The sequence below is a fragment of the Mesoplodon mirus genome (assembly GCF_964341445.2).
Source record: "Mesoplodon mirus genome assembly, chromosome: X".
In the NCBI taxonomy this organism is placed as follows: Eukaryota; Metazoa; Chordata; class Mammalia; order Artiodactyla; family Ziphiidae; genus Mesoplodon; species Mesoplodon mirus.
This window is the reverse complement of record NC_138981.1, coordinates 14,455,810-14,480,042: the sequence shown is the minus strand read 5'-3', so window position 1 is coordinate 14,480,042 and position 24,233 is coordinate 14,455,810. Positions and strand designations below refer to the sequence as shown.

Genomic DNA, 24,233 nt, shown 5'->3' with positions numbered 1-24,233 from the left:
CTGAAACACACTCCTGGCCCACCTTCACTGCCATCTTTTTTTGTCTGGTTTACCCCCTTCCCTCCTTAGGACTCACTTCCTCCGAGAAGCTTTATCTGGCACCCAAGTGTGAGCTAAATCCTGTGCTCCTCACACGACCCTGTACTTACCCAGCAGGACCCTTACTCCATATTTTACTCCCAATTACTCTCTTCTGCATGAGAAATGAGCTTCATGAAAAAAATTATTGATATTTTCTGTGTCGTTTCCATTGGAAGACCTCAATGACTATTTGTTCAATGAATTCATAAATCTTTATTATTTAAAAATTATTCTGTTGTAAGTTTTACATCTATGAATTGATAATCTTTTGGCTAGTTCCTAAATACACAAATGTATAGGAAAATGATCAGAAACCCATTGCCACTTATAGGTTATGAAACAACTTTTTGAATTTTCATATTAAAAAAGATTAGATCTACTCTTTATGCCTTAGGATACAGCAAAAACAGACTGCAAAAACAATCTGGCCTAGACATACATAATGCGTTCTTGTATGGAGGAGGAAATAATCTTATTTGTGTAAAACAGTAGTATCTGATATATATGCTGAAACCTTCATAGATATTTTCTCTTCTCTTACCTCAGGTATATTTTGTTTTGTTTTTCTTTCCTGTTGAAATATAATATTTCTACTCTTTCTTTTTGTGGTTTTAGAGATTTGTGATTTGTTGCTTAAAAAGTATTATTTACTCTTTTTAAGTAGTGACTTAAATTGTTATATTTGGTGGAATGAGTCTTTGAGCGAAAATTAGATCTGGCTTACATAATTACAAGAGATGTTGGGATTTTAATTGCAGACTGCATTTTCTGGTTTGCTCAGTTAATAATGATTAAAGAGAGTTTTGAAGTACAGTTTCCAAGGTTAAAACAGATAAACACATTAAGCTTTAAAGAAAGCTTTTGGATAGCTAGAATGTGAAAACTTCATCCAATGATGCAAATGATCAGAGTTGTCACCCGTAAGCCTGAGGCGGGGAGCCACGCGTGGTTTGCCAGTAAACATGGTTTTGCAGACACCTTTCAGAACTGTTGTGGCTGATCGGTATTTCTTGTTGGCATTACAGATGAATTTCATAAGTGTGTACAAAATGAGCAAAATGGAAAGTCGAATCTAAATAGAGTGGTACAGGTAGATGCCTGCGCCAACACCAGGCCACGCGGGGTCTCCGGAGCGCGGCATGTGGGGATTGGCGTAGCTGGGGCCCGTGGCCCTATGTCTTCTGGCTGCAACGCCGGTCCTGCGCACGCTGGGGGCCGCAGCCGCCGGGCGGTGGGCGCCCGAGGGGCCGGGAGGCGAGCCGGGGCCCCCAGGCGGGTGTGGGCATCGTGTCCGCAGCCAGCGTCCCCGAGGCCGCGCTGGGGCCATGATCACTTGGTGAAGCTGCGCCGGGACAGCGCGGCCGACTTCTTCTCGCACTCTGAGGACCTGTGTGCGCTGCAGGACTCGGTGCCTCTGCCCTCCGTGCGCACTTCCCTACAGGAGGGCCTGTTGGACTTAAGGCCGACCGCCTCCGCGGGGTGCACTGGGCGCCACTCCTGAGCACCCGCTGCCCCTGATCTGTATCCAGAGCTTCTTCCAGCCACGGCTTGTTGAGACAGGATCTGGGGTTCACACCATCTGTTATCTCTTCTGCAAGGACAGTTCAACTTATCCCCTGGTGAAGAGAAGTCAGATTATTCTTTGCATCCCATTCAGGTTGTGACAGAAATAAAGTTTACAGAAGTCGTGTTCCTGCGATAAGAAATAAAGATGTGACCTTCCAGTTGTATAAAGCTCATAAATGCTATGTAAGTGCGTCGGGTGTGCTAAGGAACGTGGAGCTAAGTGGGCTAGTTGTGAGAGAGAGAGACTTTACTATGTTAACAAAGACACTCAGGTCCATCAGAATTTCCTGTGACTGTGACTGTAGAGAGTCCTTCCTCCTCAGAAGTCGAAGAGGCTGATGATTCCTCAGAACGTGTTCACGAAGAGCCAGAGAAAATCCGTTTGAAACAAGAAGCAGTGCAGGTACAAAGTTATCACTTTAAAGCTATAGAGAAGATTATTTTTCAAATGGAAGCCTGATTGCAGCACAGCACAGCTTGTGTGAGGGTTCTGTTTTCTCCTCCCACCTGCATTGTATCCCCTTGAATGGTTCCTTAAGCTTAGACCAAGGTGAATGGTGGACATTTGAACTCTAAGAAATAAAAATCAAAACATGTCGTTAGTAAAAAATAAATAAATAAATAAATAGATAGAGTGGTACAGAGAGGACCCTAGCACCAACGTACAAACGGCGTTTTGATCTTTCAGTGTTAAATCTTACATTTCAGATGTTACCATGTCCCTGGGGTAGTTTAAAATGCTAAGTAGTTGGGTGTCTTTTTCATTTTTGTTAGTTAGGATAATCACAATCGTTTTTAAAATGAGAATTATAGAGCTGCTTGATTTTTCCATTTAGTGAAATCATGAAATAAGAAGGGCTCGATTTTCTAGTGCTGTTTAGAATCGGTGATATTTCGTTCTGCCAAGAGGTACTGTGATTGCAGACGCTCCCGGGAAGGTTTTGCTCCCTGCACAGAACGCCTACCATAGATGGCTGCTGATACTCAGATTTATTTACCAAGATCAGTGTCGTCAAATAGAACTTTCTTTAAAGATGGAAATGCGTTATAATCTGCGCTGTCCACTGTGGTGGCCACTAGGCACATGGGGCTGTTGAACCTGCGAAATGTGACTAGTGCAGCTGAATTTTTTATTTTGTTTAATTATTTTAAACGTAGCCACTTGTGGCTAGTGGCTACCGTGACGGACAACACAGAATTTCAACACGGACAATGCTTTTAGATTTAGTACGGTCTTGCCTCTGGAAAAGTTGACTTTAATTTCTATGAATTCATTTGACATATCTCGCCAGCATTTATTGAATGCCTCGTGAGTGTGTGTGCCTGGTGTTGGAAAGACACGTCCTTTGGATTTCTCATATCAGCCTGTAAAGCAAGGTGTGGAGGCCTGAGATCTGTCATCCCACACACCTGGGTGAACGTGGCCTTGGTAACAAGGCTCCTGCTGTTTCAACAGGAGCTGCCTCTCTTTCACCCTGGGCTCTGGGACCCACGGTGGCAGGGCCTCATCCCGGCAGGCTGAGGGTATGAGTGGCGGCCCCTCTCACCCAGCTGGGAGCTCTGCTTGCTCCGGGCTGCATCTGCCTGGAGGAAGGGGCTCCCAATTGAAATTCTCTAAGATGTTGCCCGGGCTAGCATGGCCCTGTCACTGAGGTTCATCCCCTCAGCTCGCTCAACCATCTTAGTTGCTCCTGATACTTTGGTCAACACATTTTCAGTGGAAAAAGTGAACAACTCTTCACAGCCCTCCAACACCTACTTTTTCTTCTGTTTTTTTTTTTTTTTCCAAAGGTATCTTACCTCCTGGAAGGGGGCAGCATGGCCCATGAAGACTTCTGTGGACACACTGGTCAGTTGAACCCCAGGAGACCTGCAGGTATGGCCAAGATGAGGAATGGCTGATGGTTTCATAGTCCTTGGGTGTGGCTGCTCCATCCCACCCACTTCTGGTAGCTTCCCGCGTCCCCTGCTCTGTCTGTTACATCTTGGACTGGTCCCTTTCTATGGCGGCTTGCACTCCGCCTGAAAACCTGCACAGGTCCCTTGTATTCCTCTCTCATGCTTCCCTGGGCCCTCACAGTCAGTTTTTAGCTCCCACGTAGGGCTCTTCCTGATGTTTCTGAAAAAAGTAATCACAAGTCACTGTCTCGGCTTCCTTCTCTTCCGTCCCATCCTCCACTCACTGAAATCAGGGTTGGCCTCTCAGCACTGCCCCCCAAACCTTTCCTGAAGCTGTTCAGGTCACGGTCACTCATGATGTCCCAGTTGCTGCCACATTCACTGCGCCAGTTTCCGTCCTCATCTTTCTAGATCTCTCTGCTGCCTTTGAGACAATTTTCTATTTATCTTGCAGTCCATTTGCAGGGGTAGGTGTTGTCACTTAAAGAGCATGACCCAAACCCGGCCACCATCCTAGTCCTGTCTGAGATGTGTTACCATTAAAATCCCCAGGAAGTGCTTGGGTCATCTTTGCCAGTTTTTATAAGTGTGGACTCTATACAGGTACTTTCTGGGATCATTTACATATTTGGGGGGATGACATCTGCAAATATTTGAATCGTGGTGTTTCAGTGAACAGGAGACTGAGAGGCAGAAAAGCAAAAGGGCAAAGAGTCATGGCCAAAAGTCGACGGTAACCTGTCCCCGGAGCAGAATGTAAAGCGTAGCTTCGACTGCTTGTGACCCCGGAAGTGGATTCTTCCGCCCTCCATGCATCAATTCTAACGTGCCTCGGCATGGTTCCCAGTGGGATTGAGCCGCAGGTGCCCGCAGGTGTAACCTGCCGGTTAACCCCCCTTTGTGGCTTTCTCCCTTGCCTGGCTCACCCTTCCTACTCTTCCCTACTTGTGCTTTCTGTACCACTTTCCAGATATACTCCCTGCACTCGAGCCCTTGTCTCAGGATCTTCTGTGGGAGAACCCAGGCTGAGACGGGCAAGAAACCTACCTATTGTGTTCTATCCCTTTATCCCCAGATCCCGAGGTTGGCATCTGGGGCTGGCCCCTCATGTGCTCTTAGTAAAGAAATAAATGAATGCTTGAAAAGTCTGCACAACAGCAGAGGCAGTAACTTCCTCCAAGTGGTGAGGGCTCCGTTCCCAGTGTTGAAGTCAGCCGCCTATGGTGTGGTGGGCCCCTTGGGCCTCCACGGGTACCTGTAGGCCCGCCTCGTGTCCTCCAGCTGCTGCAAATACCGGCTGTTGATGGCTCTCAGCTGCATCCCATTCTGGGTGCTGCGCTCTGTCCCGGGAACTGCCTCTCCCACGGTTGTGCTCGCTACTGCAGGGTGGCCCACAGTCAAGGGTTTGCTGATGTGGGGATAGGAAAGCCTCAATTTGTGACAATTCTGAAGTTTCATCCGACTCCAGGGCTCCCTGTTGGCTCGGCTGAGGCCTCCGTTGTACAATAACTGCATTGGTGATTGGCTTCTCCCCCTGCCCAATCCTGCTTTCTTCACTTGTTAAGATGCGTCTCCCGAGAGCACTTCTCAGTTTACTCTCTGCCTGCAACTCCCCATCTAGGGGCGCAATCTAAGACTCAGGGATGCCAAAGAGGAGGTTCTTCCGTTTGTGTGAATTCCAGAGCTGACGATTTGATCGCACACGCGGAAGCACGGGACATGTTTGGAAAACTGGAAAGGGCCCCAGCAGTTGTCTCTGTCGTTTTGTTATTCCTCGGAAAGCAGCACTTGTAAGGTGCCTGACTTAGTTACCAGGTGGTAATCATCCCACCTGTGGACTCACTAGAGGCCGGGTCACACTTCCTTCTTGTCGGTCTGGTGTTTGCAGTAGATGACCGCGGGCCGGGGCATCGTGCACGCCGAGATGCCTTGCTCGGAGGAGCCAGTCCACGGCCTACAACTGTGGGTTAATTTGACGAGCGCACAGAAGATGGTGGAGCCTCGGTACCAGGAACTGAAAAGCAACGAAATCCCTAAACCCAGTAAGGAGGCCGTGACTGTTGCTGTCATTTCTGGAGAAGCCCTGGGAATCAAGGTAAGCCTTCCTGTGGTGTGTTCGTGAAAGCTGAGGTATGCAGCGACGCGAGGCTGGCCCCCTCTGGGTCGACAGCTCTCACCGGGTTTGTCACGGTTCAAGTCCCATGGGATGGACTTGCTTCAGAGGTGTCAGAATAAATGCAACCTAAGGGAACCCAGAATTTTTTTTGCCACGTGCAAACCTTTAGAGTTAGGAAAATTACAGGAAAGCAAGCTCATGTAAAGAATTTGGTAAAAAAGCAGTTTTCAAGATTCATCTTAATATGTGTGCAGATTGAGCCTATTTCCTTTTGTAATATTTCGGTTCCAGGTCCCACCTTTTAATCAAATTAGATCAATTTTGGCTAAACTTTCTGAACAGATTTTGGTAGGAAAAGTGTATGGCCAGTGCTGTGTTAATTGCATACCAGAACTGCTTGCCTGGAGCCCAGGTTCCTGGTGGTGAGCTCGGTAGTGTGGTCTCTTAGGCGGAAATGGTTAAAAGGGATGGGAAGGGGGGATCTGGGAGGGCCGCCCCCCCTCCAGTTCCACACATGCTACCTGTTGTCTGTTACCTGTTGTTGAATGGTATCAATATATTGGGAACCACTTTGCCATTCTCTTCGTGCAAACAGCACTTAAAACTATTTTAAATACTAATTTATGTAAATTTAAATTTTGTTTATATGCACCCACAGGGGTGATGGCCAGGCAGTGGGATGCATTTCATGGTTAAGAGGTTGGTCCTGGGCTTCCCTGGTGGCTCAGTGGCTGAGAATCCGCCTGCCAATGCAGGGGACACGGGTTCATGCCCCAGTCCGGGAAGATCCCACATGCCGCGGAGCGGCTGGGCCTGTGAGCCATGGCCGCTGAGCCTGCGCGTCCGTAGCCTGTGCTCCGCAACGGGAGAGGCCACAACAGTGAGAGGCCCGTGTACCGCAAAAAAAAAAAAAAAAGAGGTTGATCCTGATTACTGGTTAGGACTTAACTGGTTTTTGTATTTCCTGCGCTGTAACCCGCAGTTCTTTTCCTGTACTGTGCCTAGGAGTATGTGTTGTTTTGCTTTGCTTCCAGCGCAGACAGAAGTGATTGAAGAAAAAAATATCAAAATTCACTCCCTAATAAGCATATATAGCTGACTGCTATCTACGCCCTGGCAGGCCTCCACGTTACTTTGCAGTTGGAAACGTCACCCTTCATTTCGTTTCTGTGACCCATTCGTGTTTTGCCAAGCATTGGGCAGTGCGTTTTTCAACTGTGCGTCGAGTTTCCTTCTCTTCAGCTTCACAGGGGAGAATACGGGTCCTGTGAGGTCTTTCAGGTATAAGGCAGAGGACCTCACCTTGTGTATAGAGTCAGGCAGGGAGGGTCTAAGGAGAGCTGAATTGGTACAGAGGAGAGGCGGCTCACTGTGTTGCCCGTGGCGTTTTTCATTCTGTGTTTTCAGGACTCTAGGGACGGGCCTTCTTGGGATACTAAGGCAGATGGTAAAGGTCAAGAGATTTCCCTCTCTCCACTTCAACCAAAGCCCAAGGCTTTACCCAGTCACATGTATTGGTATTGTCTTTAAGATTTCACTTACAAAAAGAGTTATCTGCAGCTAAAAAGAGAAATTAGACCACTGATTTAATGCATAATCAAAGCCAGCAATATCATGAATCCTTAACATTTACAACTGCTTCTCATTTATAGAAAATACAGTGCAGTTTTAATGTCAGAGCTGGTACCAATTACAGGCAGAGGGACATTTTAGAGCACTTCCAAGCAGCAGACCACGTGCTCCTGCAATCCCAACTAAGAATTAGAAACCAGACGTAATAATGTTTTAACTTAGTGAAATAATGTCTTAGTAGCTGCCAGCCTTTCTTTCTCTTTTTGTCAGCTAAAACCTCTGAAGTGAATTACATTCTCCTAAATAAGTGATCAGGCTTTATTTTTTAAAATTAATTAATTAATTAATTATATTTACTTTTGGCTGCATTGGGTCTTCGCTGCTGTACGCGGGCTTTTCTCTAGTTGTGGTGAGCGGGGGCTACTCTTCCTTGTGGCGCGCGGGCTTCTCATTGCGGTGGCTTCTCTTGTTGTGGAGCTTGGGCTCTAGGTGGGCGGGCTTCAGTAGTTGTGGCATGCGGGCTCAGAAGTTGTGGTTCACAGGCTCTAGAGCCCAGGCTCAGTAGTCGTGGCGCGCGGGCCCAGTTGCTCTGCGGCATGTGGGATCTTCCCGGACCAGGGCTCAAACCCGTGTCTCCTGCACTGGCAGGCAGATTCTTAACCACTGCGCCACCAGGGAAGCCCGATCAGTGTTTATTATGAGAGCATTTGAATAAGGGACTCTTGGAAGCCTGGGCAGCATTAATTTGGACTCTGAGAGGCCATGTGGTGTGTGGTTACCAGTGTGGACTCTGGAGACAGCTGGCCTGGATTAGAATCACCACCATGAACTAGCTGTGTGGCTTAGGGCAGACCATTGAACCTCTCTGTGCTTCATTGTCCTCATGTGTAAAATATGGTTGCTGTGAGGGTCAAGTGATTTTGTTTTACACTTTAAGTTGTCAAAACAGCATCAGACGTGTTGTAAGCACCACACGAATGGTAGCTGTTATTATTATTTTGATTGCTTTGTGTTAACTTGGGCAGAGCTGGGCTGAGATTTATGTTTGTGGTCTATGCTAAAGGGAGTTGCTGGGATTTGGGAAAGGTAATTAACCTGCTCTGAAGAAAAGACACCAATGTTGAGTCATTGTACACATGGGGGGCTCTTGACCATTTCTTTCTGGGTCTCATAAGAAACGTAGTTTTGCACGTCAGAAGCCTTAATATCTGCTCACACAGGAATGATTGGATTGTAAAAAGTCTAGATCTACCATAAAAACGAACTGAAGACTGTATTGCATCAGGAAGATAGTTTTAAGTTAAATCACGAGGTGAGGCTGAGAATATACCTTTCAAGAGATTGATGTGTTTATAACCAATAGAGAGTCACCAACAGCTCCCCTCCCAGCACCTTAAATAGCTAGAAAATGGAATTAGTGACCATTCCAGCGCTTCTCCAATTTTAATATTCACATGGATTACTTGGGGCTCTTGTTAAAATGCAGATTGTGATCCAGCAGCCGACTCCCAGGTGATGATGTTGCTGTGGTCTGGGGACCACGGTTTGTAATACGTGTAACGTTCCTGGGATTCAAGACATGGGAGTTTACTTATCAGGAGGGGCAGTTTGATTAGGTACCTATAGAAGATGTTAAGGTCCAATTCTGTGGCTTTTGGCAAATCTTCAACCTTTATGCAGTGAGGGGGTTTTTGTGCAGAACGCTATAAGCTTTTGCAAGCAGCATGACTGACCTTTGATATTCCCAAAGGTAGATGTGTCCCTGTTTCCCAGGTTATATGTGTCTGGGCATTTCTTTAGCCCTTGGGAAGCCACAGCCAATTGTGAGCAAGATTCTGCCAGAACAGCACAGTCTAAAGTGAAGGCTGAAAGGGGGAAAAGATAAAAATGGGATACTTTGAATAGTTTCTGTCACTTCTGGAAGGTCAAAAATCACATGTTTATTTCATGAGAGTATGAAATTCTCCAAACCCCATTCCATCCTTATCAGGCAGCCAATCAGGAATATTTATTGCCAGTTCTCTCTGCAACATGATTCTTTTCCCAACAAACGCCTCTTCTTGCCTCCTGCTGTTTTAAATTACATTATGTCAGAAGCAAACCTTAAGGAGGCCTCAGCCCCACCGGGGTCAGAAAAAGGCTATCTTGAGCCAGACTGCTGAGTTCAAGGCCATCTCCACCACTGACTGCCTTTAGAGAAGTCATGTAAGCTTGCTGGGCCTCAGTTTTCTCATCTGTAAAATGGAGATAATTATAATGACCCAGAGGGTCATTGGAAGGATTAACTTGGTTAAAATGGGTAAAGAACTTAGAACAATCCCTGGCGTTGAGTAAGCCCTCTATAAGTGGTTGCTACTTTTACTTTTCTTTTTTTAATTATTTTATTTATTTATTTTTGGCTGCATTGGGTCTTCGTTACTGCGCGCGGGCTTTCTCTAGTTTTGGTGAGCGGGGGCTACTCTTCGTTGCGGTCCACAGGCTTCTCATTGCGGTGGCTTCTCTTGTCGCGGAGCATGGGCTCTAGGCACACCGGCTTCAGTAGTTGTAGCACGTGGGCTCAGTAGTTGTGGCCTCAGACTCTAGAGCACAGGCTCAGTAGTTGTGGTGCGCGGGCTTAGTTGCTCCGTGGCATGTGGGATCTTCCCAGACCAGGGCTTGAACCCATGTCCCCTGCATTGCCAGACAGATTCTTAACCGTTGCGCCACCAGGGAAGCCCTACTTTTACTTCTTTGCAGAAGCTTTGTGCACTGTTCATGTGTCCTACAGTCAAAACAAGAAGAAGCTTCCTTCTGATGAGCAGACTGTATATTCATGTATTGGATAACCAAAAATTTAAAAATTCACTTTCCAAAAGAGTTTGCCAAGCGTCTCATGTAATTTGCTCAGATCTTGTTTACCACTGTGCCCCCAGCACCTGAAACAGTGGCTGATACATACAAGGCAATCAGTAAACATTTGCTGGGTGGATAAGTGAAATCGTTAAAATGTAAATGAATGCTGGAATAAGAGAAAGTAGGGTGAAGTCATAAGATCGACAATATAGGGATTAAGAATGACTGCAATAAGCTTAATACAAGCTAACTAAAAAGTTGAGAGAACAGTGGAATTAGCTAATTTCCATTTTCAAATGAAATAAGCTATTTAAGGGATCCGGAAGCAGGGAAATAAAAACCAGATTGATTTTTTTTCTTTAAATATAAATACTAGGCTGTTTTGCAAGACCCAGATTGTTCCTTGCAGGTTTCTTAAATTCAAGCAGTGACACCAATCACTGAGCAGAGGTTTGGAGGTTCGTGGTTCCCTTTGGGGGTCCACAGACAGGTGTCTCCTTGTCTTTGGTAGCATCTTTCCGGTGGGTTTCAGGGCGTGGCTTGATCTGTAGTAGCGGACATTACTGGCTTTCAGTGCGTCCTCGTGGGCCGTCCCCCTTCTTGGCCCCGATTTAGCTCCAGCAGGCATTGGGAGACCTCGTGTGCCTTGCGCCAAAACCCAGTGTGCCCACTAATCAGCCTGTGTTGGTTGTGGACTAGCATGTGATTTGTAGCCAAGCCTGTGATTGTCACCTCCGATTCGGAGAGCTGGGGGTGTCTCCAGGCTGTGGCAGGCTGTTGGTACCCACACACGCCTTTTCTTACACCAGAACTAGAGAAACAGCTGCCTGTACCACATTTCGCAGCTTTTTTTTCATCTGGGAAACTCCAAGGGCAGAATGTCATTTGAAACACTTTATCATCAATATAGAATTTTGTCAGTATCCTCCTACCTTAATTTGATTAAAAAATATGTAGTTTATGTGGCTTTCGAGGAAATGCTCTTATAGCATGTCCAAATGGCAGTGGGTTTTTGGCAGTAACACTGGACAGTAAACTTAGAACATTTTTACTTTGTACCCATTTTGCTCTTTCGGGGGCAATTTGAATTTTTAAAAATTGGATCTGGCGTTGTGAACTGGACCTTGCCGACTGTACAGTTGGCCCCAGATTCTCCGCTCCCCCTGCCATTTCCCTGGCCTTTCTGAGCTGGCTTCTGTTCACTTGGGGATGTGGGGAAAGTTGACCCCCTCCCACAGGAGGCCTCTCTTTCCTTCCCAAGCCCAGAAGAACAACTTCTCAAGGTAGCATTTAAAAAACAATAAATCTTGAAAGCAGGTAGCACAGGCACTTGTTTTTCCTTTGAAGTATTCCAGCAGGTTCATGAGTCTAGCTTGAAAAAGAATAATGGCTAGTCTCCCAGTGGCAGAGGTTGCGAGTGGAGCCGTGGGTTTCTGACAAAGGGAGCTCGGGTAACAGGCTTCAGCTGGCCCCCGAGAGCAAGCAGAGGGAAAAACAGCACCTGCTCAGAAAGGAATCCTCTCTTCCAAAGGCCTCTCTGTTAATTGTTTTTATTTATAAATCAGAGTGCTCTGTGATAGATTTAAAAACTGGATATTTAAAAAAACATTCCCTTTGGGATGGAGGGGGATAAGGATAGACCTGGGACTTCTCTCACTATGTCTTCTTATTTTTAATTTTGAAAGATGTAAATGTTTACATATTTAAAACCAGAAAAGGGAAAAAAAAACCCAAACCTTAAAATGAAAACCAAACGGAAACAAGTGAAGAACCTAAAAATTTGTGTAAGGATCTCAGCAACATAACTACACAGAGAAAATATTTATTTTGAGGGCTTTTAAACATAGTTCTCTGACTGTACAGTTTGAGTGGGATATATTCTAAAGGCAAAAACATAAAATTTTAAACTTCATTTTGTGTTTGTTTTGTTAATGTTGGCGTTACAATTTTAAAAGTTTTGTACATATTATGAAATAAAACAAATGAGTAAGTTTGTTAACATTTTTAGGAATCAAGATTTTTCAGTGTAAGAAAAATAGGTACAAATATAAAAGAGCTTAGAAAAATACTGGAGTATTCAGTGTTATATTAAATACTAAATCTTTTTTTAATGGATGGCCATTGTCTCTAAGAGGCAGTTTCTGGAAACCTAACATAATTTGATCATTTTAGGAATTCAAGATTTTTAATGATGCAATTTTATCTTTCTTTCTGACAACAATGTCATTTTCCACTGGGTTTTATTTCCATTGATTTTTCTTTTATGGTCCATGTTTAATTAAATGTTATGAGGAATGCTTTTAAAAAGTCCCTCTAAGAAATTCACAGTCACCCAAACGAATTCAGGCTGAATTTCCCTTTTCAGATTTTAAATAAATGTATTTTAATGGGTGGGTGTGGGGAGAGAGGAAAGGAAATATCACACAAGGCAGAGAGCCTCCTGGTCTTCCTCTGACACAGGGCAAGAGGGAAACAGAGCAGTTGGAGGAAAAGTTATTGTCAGGTGCGAAGTCCTGTAGAAATGTGGAGCCGAGGAATTCACCATCTGCATCTCCTTGCTAGTCATCACCAAGGTCCAGCCCAGTCCCCTCTCTTTAGTGAAGCCTTCTCAGCTGCCCTAGATCCACAGAGCCATCCTGTCTTCACCATCCATGAGCTCTTTGGACTGACAATTATCATTTGATTCACGCGTCCCATTTCTCTATGAGCTCTTTTCATTCAGTCATTAGATACTTGCTGTGGGTACAGTGTGCAGAGCCCTAGAGATGTGACGTGAATAAAATACAGCCTCTGTCCTCAAATAAGGTCACAGTCTAGCCGGGGGCGGGCGGGGGCGGGGAGAAACGGGCCAACATTAGAAGTATCATGTGATACAAGAAATGCTAAAACAGCGGTTGTGTAAAACTTCCGTGGTGGTCCGGAGGATGGAGAAGTAATTTTCCTTGTGTGGATGGAGGTAGGAAAGGAAACAAAGAGATGGGGACAGGGGTCATGTGTTGTAATGGCTTATACAAAAGGCTTGGATAGTAGGGGTGCGCTGGCTGTTTGGGGATCATGATGGGGGGCTGCGTAGGCAAGCAGAAGCAACCAGATGCTGGTGGGGTTGTGACAGTGTGAAAGGAGATGATGCAGAGTACTGGGGAGGAGGGAGACCCAAGGTCAAGTTTGTCTACTCCTGAATTTTACCTAAGGCTGACCTTGGTTGTATATAAATTCCTGCATCCCTCTCTCTCCCAGGGTTTTTCAGTGGCATAGTTTGAGGGTAAGGTCAGGTGGGGTGCTGTGTGCAGCCCTGTCTCATCTCGAATTTCACAAAACAGTTCATTCTATAGGACCCGCCCCATCACAGGCTGGGTAGCCCGAGCGAATGATCAGCCTTGTTGCACAGACAAGTGCAAATCTTGGTTCTGATTGAGTGTGAGACCAGGCACAGTTAGGTCTGTTAGTCTTGTTCACTAAATAGGAAGACACCAAAGAGCTTGTCCTTGTCCTGAGTTGGCAGCCGTAGTTGGCACTTCATTTGCAGTTAGGAATGTTCAAATAAACAGTGGTCAGGATCTGCTCACATCAGCTCTACAGAGGGTGGCTCTTCCCCAGGGCAGCCTGCTCACCCCAGAAATACCATTCTTGGTGCGCACGAAGGGTGCCAGATGTTCTTATTCCTTCAAGATGTCCCTGCCGACCTAATCACCTAGGAAGAACATTCCAGTGGTGTTGACGAGCCCTCTTCTGCCAGTAAATGAAGATTGGATAAGTGCACTTTTAAACCAGAAGTTACATCCTGAGTCATTCATACATCGTTGGCCATTACTAATCAGGGTTACAAATTAGCAGCAGATTTAGACTAAGAGCATAATGAAAGCTATAAAAAGCAAGGTATCACCTTCAGTAAAGGTGAGCGGACACTTTACATATCCTTATAATCACTTCTGTGACTGTCAAGGCTTGTCCCTTTAGGATATAAGAAGTCTTTCCCCAGGAACACATAACAGATTTTTTCTAACCACAGTGAGAAAACACAGGACAGCTTCAGAGAGCTTCAGAGGCTCTTGCCTATTGCATTAAAAACTGAGCTCCTGTGGCTAAAAATGAAGTGGATACTGGTATTTTAAAAACTGGTACTGGCATATAAAGAGCTACACTGTTGAGAGCTACGAACACCATACTTTATTTTGCCCGAAGCACAAATCTTTGGGATCATGTGGCTTTTCAACAGTTTGACCAAACTCACACTAAAATGTGATGAGTAAATTTGGTGTCAGGTAGAATTCTGATTACTTGAAGCTTCATTAAGAATTCTCCTGTGGTCAGGTATAGGTACTCCAAGAGAGATAAGCATTAAGAATTTTCAACTCTAATGGGCTCTAAATCATGGATGGGGATGACTTTGTCAAGGAGGAGCATGTTGTGATCTTCCGAGCGCAGGGAGTCCTTTTCACCATCCACTGCAGGCCACAGGCTGTTGAGTATACCCTTAGTAAAACAAGATGAGGACATTGTCAGAGCCAGCCATTCCTGGAAGGACTCCCACACTGGCCATTGGGGAACTGGGAGGATTTTCCAGAAAGATATTTATGCCACTGTAGTTCAGTTGAGCTCAGCAGATGTGTACTGAGGGATACCTATGTGCAAGACTCTGTGAAGATGTAAGGGAAAAAGAGGAAAAAAATCAGAGAGCTGGAAGTGCACGATCGGAGGAACAGACACATCCACTGGTAACACGAGTATGCTCTGCTGAGTCACTGGGCTAGTAAACATGGCGGGATTAGAGGAGGGCAGAACAGATGGGAGGCTCAGCCCAGTCTGGAAGCGTCAGGAGAAGCAGGCCTGAATCTCGGAGCAAACTGGCCTGGCAAAGGATGGAAAGAGTCTAGACAGTGTGAAGGAGACAGCATGAGTGAAAGCGATTCTGTTTGTAGGTGTCAGAGTGTCCAGTGGAATAGCTCAATACTTTTAGGAGGCCTTCAAAACGGATGTCCATTGTTTTAAGCATGAAAATTGTTAATCGTCTTTACCATGTAAAACTTTCGTGGTAATTTGGTAATTTCTCTCTCTCTCTCTCTTTTTTTTTTAACTTGTCAATTTCATTCTCTTGTGTCTTTAAGAGAATCATGAATATACTGATGATGTTTCTCCTGGTGTTATTGCTCTTCTGCCTCCTCTGCCTTTTCTCTCCCTCTCTGCATGACCCAAACCAAAACAGTGCAAAATTCCAAAGGTACGGCTCTCACGTCACTGTCTGAAGGGGTCACCCATGTGGAGACTAGAGTGGTTCCGTTTGGAATGCAACATGGGTTGATAAAGCGCCAGGTTCATTGACGAATAAAATAATGATAATTTGCCTCTTTTTCATGAAACCTGAAGCCCCTCATGAAGCCCCCCTTGCTCTCTTTGCTTTCATGTAGATGATCATTTTTAACATTATGGAAGGAAACCATGATGGCCCCAAATTTTCTTTTCCTGGTCCAACTATAAATGGCAACTGGAGAAATTTAAATGCTTCCTTTTAAAGGCAACCATTTTGAAACTCAGAACAGGGCCCTTCTTTCCCACCACCTTCAGACACCTGCCTGGGTCAGTTTTCCTCACCTTTCTAGGCTCTAAGAACAATGCTGGCATCCCCTTCTCCTTCTGCTGTTCTCTGATTGCAACAGGCCATCCACCAGAGAGAGGGAGAGCTGGACTGTGAAAAGGAAGAAGAAAAATAGCCCAACACCTTTTCTACTCCATCTTGGTTCCTTTAGCATTGATTTCTGTTGCTTTCCACCCGTTCTCCACCAGAGTGTTTTCTTGTAGACTGCCCCTCCTCCCCAACCCCATCGCCCCATCACCACCACCAGTTAGAGTTTCTGCCAGTTGAGTCCTCCTGGCCGGATTCTTTTCCCTAGCAGCTTCCATGCCTGGCTGCGGCTGCTCTGCTTATCAGCAGTCAGTACCCATCCACGTCTTTGTCTGCCTTGGAGACTTTGAGTGTCTCTGAGTAACTACCGAGACTTGGCTGGTGGATTTTCCCAGCATCAGATACTGATTTAAGGCCATCTGTTACTGATCAGTCCAAAAGAAGTTTTGAGTGAGAGTTCCTGATGACTGAGATTAAATGTTTTCATAGGTTTTAACTGACAGAGTCCATCAGCCATACAAAAACAGCAGGGGACTTAGAATTGGATAGAAGTCATATGTAGGGAGTTGAGGTGCAGGAGAAGACCAGAAGATATAATCCTTCTTCCCCTCCCAAGCTCAGAATGAATTGAGAGGTAGACTCAGAGAAGTTGGCCAGGTGTGGATCCAAATATCATCTTTATTACCAGTAAAATCTGGATAAGCGAGCATGGCTTGTGTCTGAGACCTTTGGGTCTTCTTAATACTTCCCCCAATTCGTTAAATGTATCTAGGCAGAGCTGGACAGTCGTAGGCATCCTTTTCAGAGGAAGGTTTATTACCTCATGGCAGAAGAAGCGATAGAGAAAAAAGGAAAAAGCCCAGAAGGGTGTGAGCTGAGCATGTTCAGTTCCTCAAATTACCCTCACCAACAGGATCCCATCCTTCCTTCTCCCCTCCACCCCCAGGGATGAGTAAGGAAGGCAAAGAACAGCTGGCATTGTTGCCTCCTGGGGGGACATTAGGGAGGGGTCTGGAGGCTCCCACTGTATTCTTTTTTTTTTTTTTTTTTTTTTTTTTTTTTTTTTTTTGCGGTATGCGGGCCTCTCACTGTTGCGGCCTCTCCCGTTGCGGAGCACAGGCTCCGGACGCGCAGGCTCAGCAGCCATGGCTCACGGGCCCAGCGGCTCTGCGGCATGTGGGATCTTCCCCAACCGGGGCACGAACCCGTGTCCACTGAATCGGCAGGCGGACTCTCAATCACTGCGCCACCAGGGAAGCCCCCCACTGTATTCTTTTAACCTACTGGATTTGATGCTTAGCAGTGACTGCCCCCATCAGGGAAGGAGAGGAGAAATTTATCGTCTTGGACCTCCTCCCACCAAAACTTGACTTCTGCTCTCTAGGATAAATTTGACTAACCAGAAAGTTCTGATATGGTTACAGAGAGTATTTTCATTAAATTAACACTAAGGAACATTCATATCCTAGGCTGCACATTGACTCCCTATCCTATTTCCCCGTCAGAAATATATCCAACCGGTTCGAGAGGTGTGTGAGAAGCCCAAGTGATAGCATAAGAAATATCTAAATGTTAAAATATCCCAAATTTGAACAGTTCCCATCATCAAGTCTTTAAGAAGAAAGTAAGGCTCTGATCTAAAACTCGTTGCCTTTATAAACCAAGTCAAAAGAAATTATAATTAAAAATTATATTCTAAATAAAATTCCAAAGTGTCCTCACCCAATTTAAATTCTGCTTTGCTTGGGTAGAATATGGATTTTCTTTTTCTTTATAAGCGCAGTAGGCTGGGTTGCCTCCCCTGGACTGGATGTGGCTCCATCAGGACTGCCAAACTGGAATTCATTCTACCCAAGTTCTTATTTGTCTCACTTCAAAAATATCCCCAAAGATAATAGGACACACATTTATTGCAATACCAGCCCTGGTTCCATGAGATTTTGTTGCACAAGCAAATCTCTGAGCCCTAGAGCAGTTACATCTGCAGGAAATCGATGTACGCGGTGAGGCCAGAACATTAACATAGTTGGGAGAACAAAACATGAATCCATAGTTCTCCATCCTCTGAGGTGAGACACTTGTGCCTTCTTGAAATTTAGATGATTGTATTGGTGGCAACTCCAGACACCAGGTCTTTAGAATATCTTCCACCCAACCGTTGAAGGCTAAGAAGAATATGAAGAGGTATTCTTCTGACTAATACACAGAGAAATGTGAATTCTAATAAACTACCACTTGATACCTTTTAAGTTGACAAAAATCAGGAAGGTGGGTATTATCAAGTGCCGGGAAGGATAGGAGGAAATAGAAACTTCCTGCGTGGCAGGTGAGTGTAACTGTATTCCTTGTGGAGAGCAAGCCGGCATTACTTAGTGAAGCTAACGCTGCATATAGGGTATGCCCCAGCCATTCCACTCATACATATTTACTCCAGCAAAGCTTCACCAAGTAGACGTATGATGGTGGTCACCCCAGCCTCATGGGTGGTAGAAAGGAGTCAGAGATGATGTCCGTGGCGACCACTTAGGGAAAAGATAAGTATAATATGGTGGTTACGTATTATGGAATATAGTACACCTGCTAGAAGGAATGGATTATGTTTACTTACAGCTGTTTTATTAGATCTCAGGAAATAATGTGAAATAACTAAGAACAAGAAAGCAGTTTTGCACACAATACCACTTTATTTTTTAAGGCCACCTGTCTTTCTAAATAAACATGCAGAGGGTAGGTTGGAAGAATGTTCATTATGTATGCTTGACTGAGAGCCAGTGGGGGAATGGGATTGAGGCAGAGGATGATGGAGGAGAGATTGAGATTCATTGATTTGTGTCCAGCAGCAGCTTTTAAGTTTTTTAGTGTAGGTGATCTCCTGTGTGGGTGATTTAAAGGATTCTAGGATACCCTCACCAATGCCAAAAAAATTTCGGTTACATTATCTAAACTGTACCATTAGAAAGTCAATCCTTTGACAGTACTGTAGATGGAAAAGAGCATGGACTGTGGAGTCCAGGAGACCCGGGTCCACATTTCAGCTCTGTTGTTTAATACCTCTGTGGCCTTAGGAAATTTTATTTTTGCGCTTTTATTTCCTCATCTGCCGAATAGGGAGAATGACACATAGTGCATGATATATAATGTGCCTAGCAGCAAAGAGTGTAATTCATAAATATTTGTTCCCTTTCCCTTATCTGTCTCCCTTTCTGCTCCCACATTCCCTTTTTATCATTAGACTTTACTGACAGCAAATCTCTAGAATTTTTTGGGATGAGAAATGAAAATGGCTGACATCTTTTGTAGGCTTACAAGGTACTAAATTCTAAGTCAGAGCTGTCCAATGAAAATATAATGGAAGCTGTATGTCATTTAAAATTTTCAGTAGACACACTCAAAAAGTAAAAACAAACAGCTGAAATTAATTTTAATAATATACTTTAGCCAATTATCCAAAATATTATCATTTCAATATATAATCAATATAAAATTATAATGAGATTTTTAATATTTTTTGTACCAAGTCTTTAAAATACACTGTCTTTTTTTTTTTTTTTATACTCACAGCACACCTCAATTCACACTCGCCACATTTGCTGTGCTCCGTAGTTACATATGGGTAGTGGCAACTGTATTGGACAGTGAAGTTCTGAGTGCTTTACCTGTATCAGTTCTTTTACTCGTGATTTCACTTGGGTTCTCTGGGCACCCCAGGGCAGTGCGAGTGAGGGAGAGGGGAAGCAAGACAGATGCTTGGTGGCACAGGAGGCCTGTTCAGAAACCTGTGGCGCGGGACTTTCTAACGAAGGAAGGAAGAGGGAGACGTTTTCTGTCTTCCTACACCTTCCATCCCTCCTTGGCCAAAGTCTGCCTGTGGACTCTAATTCCCTGCCCTTCTGGATTGTGTCACCAGCCCCCTGTGGCAGCCTCTGAGGAGGCCACACACCACATCTGGCGGCTCGGATCTTCACTCCTGTCTGGGCGTGGAGGTCTGTCAGGCCAGGCTCTGGAGCTTCTGTAGCTCCCACCACTCTGGGGGGGTGATGGAAGCCCTTCAGAACTTGACAGTCAGCCAGGAGGGGCCGAGGCAGCAGCAACCATGGCACCCAGGTGTCTCCATAAGTGACCGAGGCCTCAGAAGCCGGGGAAGCTGACTGTCTCCAGTCAGATTCTCACGACAGCCTGATGAGGGAGAGAACTGAGGCATCGCGAGATGAGCCACTTGCCCAGGGTTATGCATCTGCTGAGCGACAGAGCTGGCCTTCTAACTGGATGTCTGGCCCTGCCTCTGTGCTCTTAACCACAAGCCTACACACATCCTTCCCACTTCAGCACAACCCAACAGAAATGAGATTTCCTGCTGAGAGCGGGTTTCTTTGCCGTGGAAACTTTAAAGACAGAGAGGACCTAAGAGGAGAGATGGACGTTGAAGAGGGAATTCTTGACCCATCAGTCATTTTGCTAAGGAGCTGACCCCTTCCTCCTGGCCCAGGAATTCATGAACAGTCCCCTGCCCTGGATGAGGGATAAGTACCAACGCTTCCCTAGGTCTCTAGCCCTTCAGCAGACTTGTCAACTCTTCAGTTTCTCAGAATTGTTGCTGAGTAGCAGGGAACTTACACTCTTCTTACTTCTGGGTAGAAGGGAGACCCATATTTGATACTTTTGGAGCCTATTTGTATACTTCAGCCAGATGGCTTGGTGTAGTAAGTTTGGGGTCCTGGGGGTTGATCAAGGAAGAGGCAGGTTCCTGAGAGGCAGTAACACACAGGCTCTGTTTGGGTGGTGCTGGGACGGGGTGGCATGAGAAGGGAGTCCATTATGGTCGGAGACCTTCCAGAGACAGTGGTTCAAGGCCACCACCCAGAAGGGGACTAGGATGAGGGAGCTCCCTGGGGAGTCAGAGGAATTGGAGAGGGGGCTTACGTGTTTAGGTGACGTCACTCAGCAACAGGTTGGAGAGTCTCTGGGTCGGAGAGCTCCAAAAGGCAACTGCAGTGCGGGGTCTTTTGTAGCTGTGGAGTTCCTCCTTATTTGCGGCAGATGTTGGGGGCAGTTCCACAGGATATGTAAAGTGGGTAGGCTCCAAGTGGCTAAAAATGTGTTTCTTTGGAATATATTTAAAGTGATTGGATGTGTGAAAAATTGAGTTGGGCTCCAGCGGGCTTTGAGCTAAAGGTCCTAGCTTGCTGTGAAGAAGTAAACGAGGTGGGTGCCATTTTTACTTCATACACAGGGGCCACCTCAGACCCATTTATATAACAGCTGGACAGGAAGCTTTCCATTCATTCACCTCTTTCATTGCTGTTACGAGCTATTAAGATGTGAGTGAAGTTCTTAGGGAAGCAAGAATCTAGAATTCCTGATAGTATGAGATGCTTTTCCAGCCAGGCAAGACCTACTCTCCCTTTTTCTTCTGGCATGATTTGAATCAGAGTGTCAGGCAGCAGTAGACGTGAGAGAGCAGCTCTCCACCTCCGCCACGTTGTAGATGAGAACGCGGCAACTCAGCTGGGCCAAAGGTCACACACCTCGTTGTGGAAAGAACCCAGACCGAAACTCACGTCTCCTGAGTTTTGTCCCATTTGATGTGCACAGTAGCCCTGCCTTATCACACCATTCAGCCCTTGTACATAAACTTGCCGAGTATGTCTCTCTCCAGTTTGGGAATGCCTTAGCTCATTTTCATGGAAGAAAGCTTCAGAATGAACCTCCATCTCTTTCTACACCAAAAGGGTACCTTCAGCCACTTGTCTTCAGATGCCTCGACTGTGTCAGAACATCCTGCAAACAATCACATAGGAGAAGCCTTGTGCCATAATAGATTCCCCCTTAGACATGAAATTGAAGGTTCATGTCTACACGATCGTCTGTCCCCAGAGCCCTGTGAAATCGTCTTTGCCAAATAGTCTCCCATGTCGATGCACTTTCTTACAAGAACTCCTAAAGCCCCTTAGTAAATACCAAGTGTAACTAATAGAGATTAAGTGTTATAAAGCCCTGTAAGGAATATTCTAGCATCTGTTAATAGATGTACTGACTCAGCCTTGAAAAACATTACCCATGGATGGGAGATAAACGATATGAAGGCTCCCAGTTGGCATATTTGGGGGTCATTTGTGATTTTATTGTACTGTTGCCTTTGTAGGATTATGGATGAATTATTCATATAAGGGATGGGCATTTGTTCTTTTTCTGGTTTTAATTTTCTAAAAAAAATTTGAACATCTGTAACCCAATTTCAGGCAAGGATGCTGACTCAAAGGGTGAAGAAATCAAAGTCTCTACTTTCACAATTAACATGTCTCTGATTCAATTTCAGGCCCATGAGTCCTGTCAGCATGTTTATTCCCTTCCCCCTTAGCTCTTCTCTCCTCACTACCTGTCCCCCAAATACAAGGTGAGAAGAGAGGGACTCAAGTGTTAATATTGATTAAAATGCTTCTTGAAAAAGGATACTCTTGAGACTAGACTGTAGAATAATTTGGCTATGTCCACAATTCCTGGTCAGCTGGACAGCTTGATGGTCAAGATTTTCCGCAATCCTTTATGGCTGATAGAAGTTAAAAATGTGGTCTGACCTAGAGGGGTGGGACAGGGAGGGTGGGAGGGAGGGAGACGCAAGAGGGAAGAGATATGGGAACATATGTATATGTATAGCTGATTCACTTTGTTATAAAGCAGGAACTAACACACCATTGTAAAGCAATTATACTCCAATAAAGATGTAAAGAAAAAAAAATGTGGTCTGGCCCTCCCTAGCTCTCACCCTATACAGAGTCATTGGCATTTTGCCCAAGAGTTTCTTGTCTTCTCTTTGCATAGCACTTCATGTATATGTCAAAATGTGATTACAGGGTTTTAATCCTTCCCGTAATGCCTTTGGCACTGAGGATGGAGACTCATCTCTCCCGCTCCTTATCAGAGTTCTTTAAAATAATCAAGAATTCAGAAATCAGAGTGCTTTGGATTGGAGACAGAAGACATTTACGCTTTGGTTGAAGAGCATTAGCCTATTGTCAACAATAAGAGTTGGAAGTTGGCTTTAAATAACGTGGTAAATCTACTTTTCATTTCCTCAAATCGTAAGATCTCCCGAAGAAAGGGGAAGGTATGGTTCTCCACACCGGGACCATGGATCTGGCAGTGAGTTTCTTGAGTGTGTGCAGAGGTGTACGTGGTGGAGAGAACGGGTCTGTGAGAGCAGGAAAGTGGTGGCAGGAAGATGAGATCGGGAAGCCCCGTGGGCCATGGCCTGGATGATGCCCAGAACTCCTATGGAGTAGATCGTCCTCTCTTAGTTGAGTCTCCTGAGCTCGTCAGTGAAGTTTTTTCCACTGAGCCTCTTTTTTGTGATTGGCAGAAAGAGAACCTATCCGAAATAGACGCGAGTATAGGTGCGAACTTAGCAATACAGAAGACGGTCATCAACTGGGGAAAAGAGAAGAATAAGTCAACTGGGACAATTGGTTAAACATTCATAAAAAGAAACCGGTTTTGCTCATAGGAAAATAAATTTGATGTAGATCAAAGAATTAAATGTTAAAAAATTTGAACTAGAAAAAGACAGGCAAACATTTAACATGATCTTTGCTTGGGAAAGACTTTCAAAGTTTAAAAGCATTGGAAGGAAAAGCTGGATAGATCTAATCCATGTCAGAAATGCCATAAATGAAATGAAAGGCCAAAACAAGATTTTTCCAACAAATAGTATTAAGGACAAATAGCTTTAATTTATTTTTAAGAAACCCTCTCATATAAATTGATAAGAGAAGCACCAAACTCCCTTAACCCCACACCCTGCAGTTCTCTGCCCCCTCTCTGAGTCACACTACACAGAAGATTTGTCGGCACGTGTTCTCTCCACTTCCCCACCTCGTCGAGGCCCTCTGCCTGGCGGCCACCCCCATCAGTGCACTGAGTCACTACTCCATGTGGCCAAACCCAGAGGTCTTTGTTTTCCTTCCTTCGCATGGGTTGCACGCTTCCTCCTTCTCCACACTGTCTTTCCTTCCTTTGGCCTCTGAGATAATACATTCTTGTGTCTCTGGATGCTCTTTGCTCCTTCTCAGTGTCACTTCTCAGGTAGGTGCCATTTCCTCTACTAGACCCCTAAACACCCAGCTTCCCTGCATCTCAGTCCTGAGTCGTCTTCTCTCTCATTGAATGTCATCTCCCTGGATGATCTCACCCATCCCATGGATTTAGATACCATTTATAGTCTTACAACTCCCACATTTATTTTATATTTTTATCAGACTGTAATTTATATGTAACATTATGTTAGTTTCAGGTGTACAACATAGTGGTTTGATATTTGTATATATTGTGAAATAATCACCACAATACACAGTAAGCCTAGTTAACACCCATCGCCATACAGAATTACAGAATTTTGTGTGTGTGATGAGGATTTTTAAGATTTATCCTCTTGGTAAGTTTCAAATGTCTCCCACTTTCAAACGACCCCCACATTCATATTTATAGCGCAAGCCTCACCTCTGAGCTCTGTGTAGACTCATATATTCAGCTACCTACTTGCCATCTCCGTTT

General features: G+C 45.0%; 1 protein-coding gene across 1 annotated transcript in view; it reads left to right on the top strand.

Annotated features, from left to right (window-relative positions):
* The window catches only part of PIR (pirin), a 104,567-nt gene that overhangs the window by 38,648 nt on the left and 41,686 nt on the right, over nt 1–24,233 (top strand). Inside the window, 3 exon segments of the mRNA XM_082610378.1 lie at nt 3,439–3,507; nt 3,509–3,523; nt 5,438–5,641. Of these exon segments, the coding sequence (XP_082466504.1) occupies nt 3,439–3,507; nt 3,509–3,523; nt 5,438–5,641 (288 nt within the window).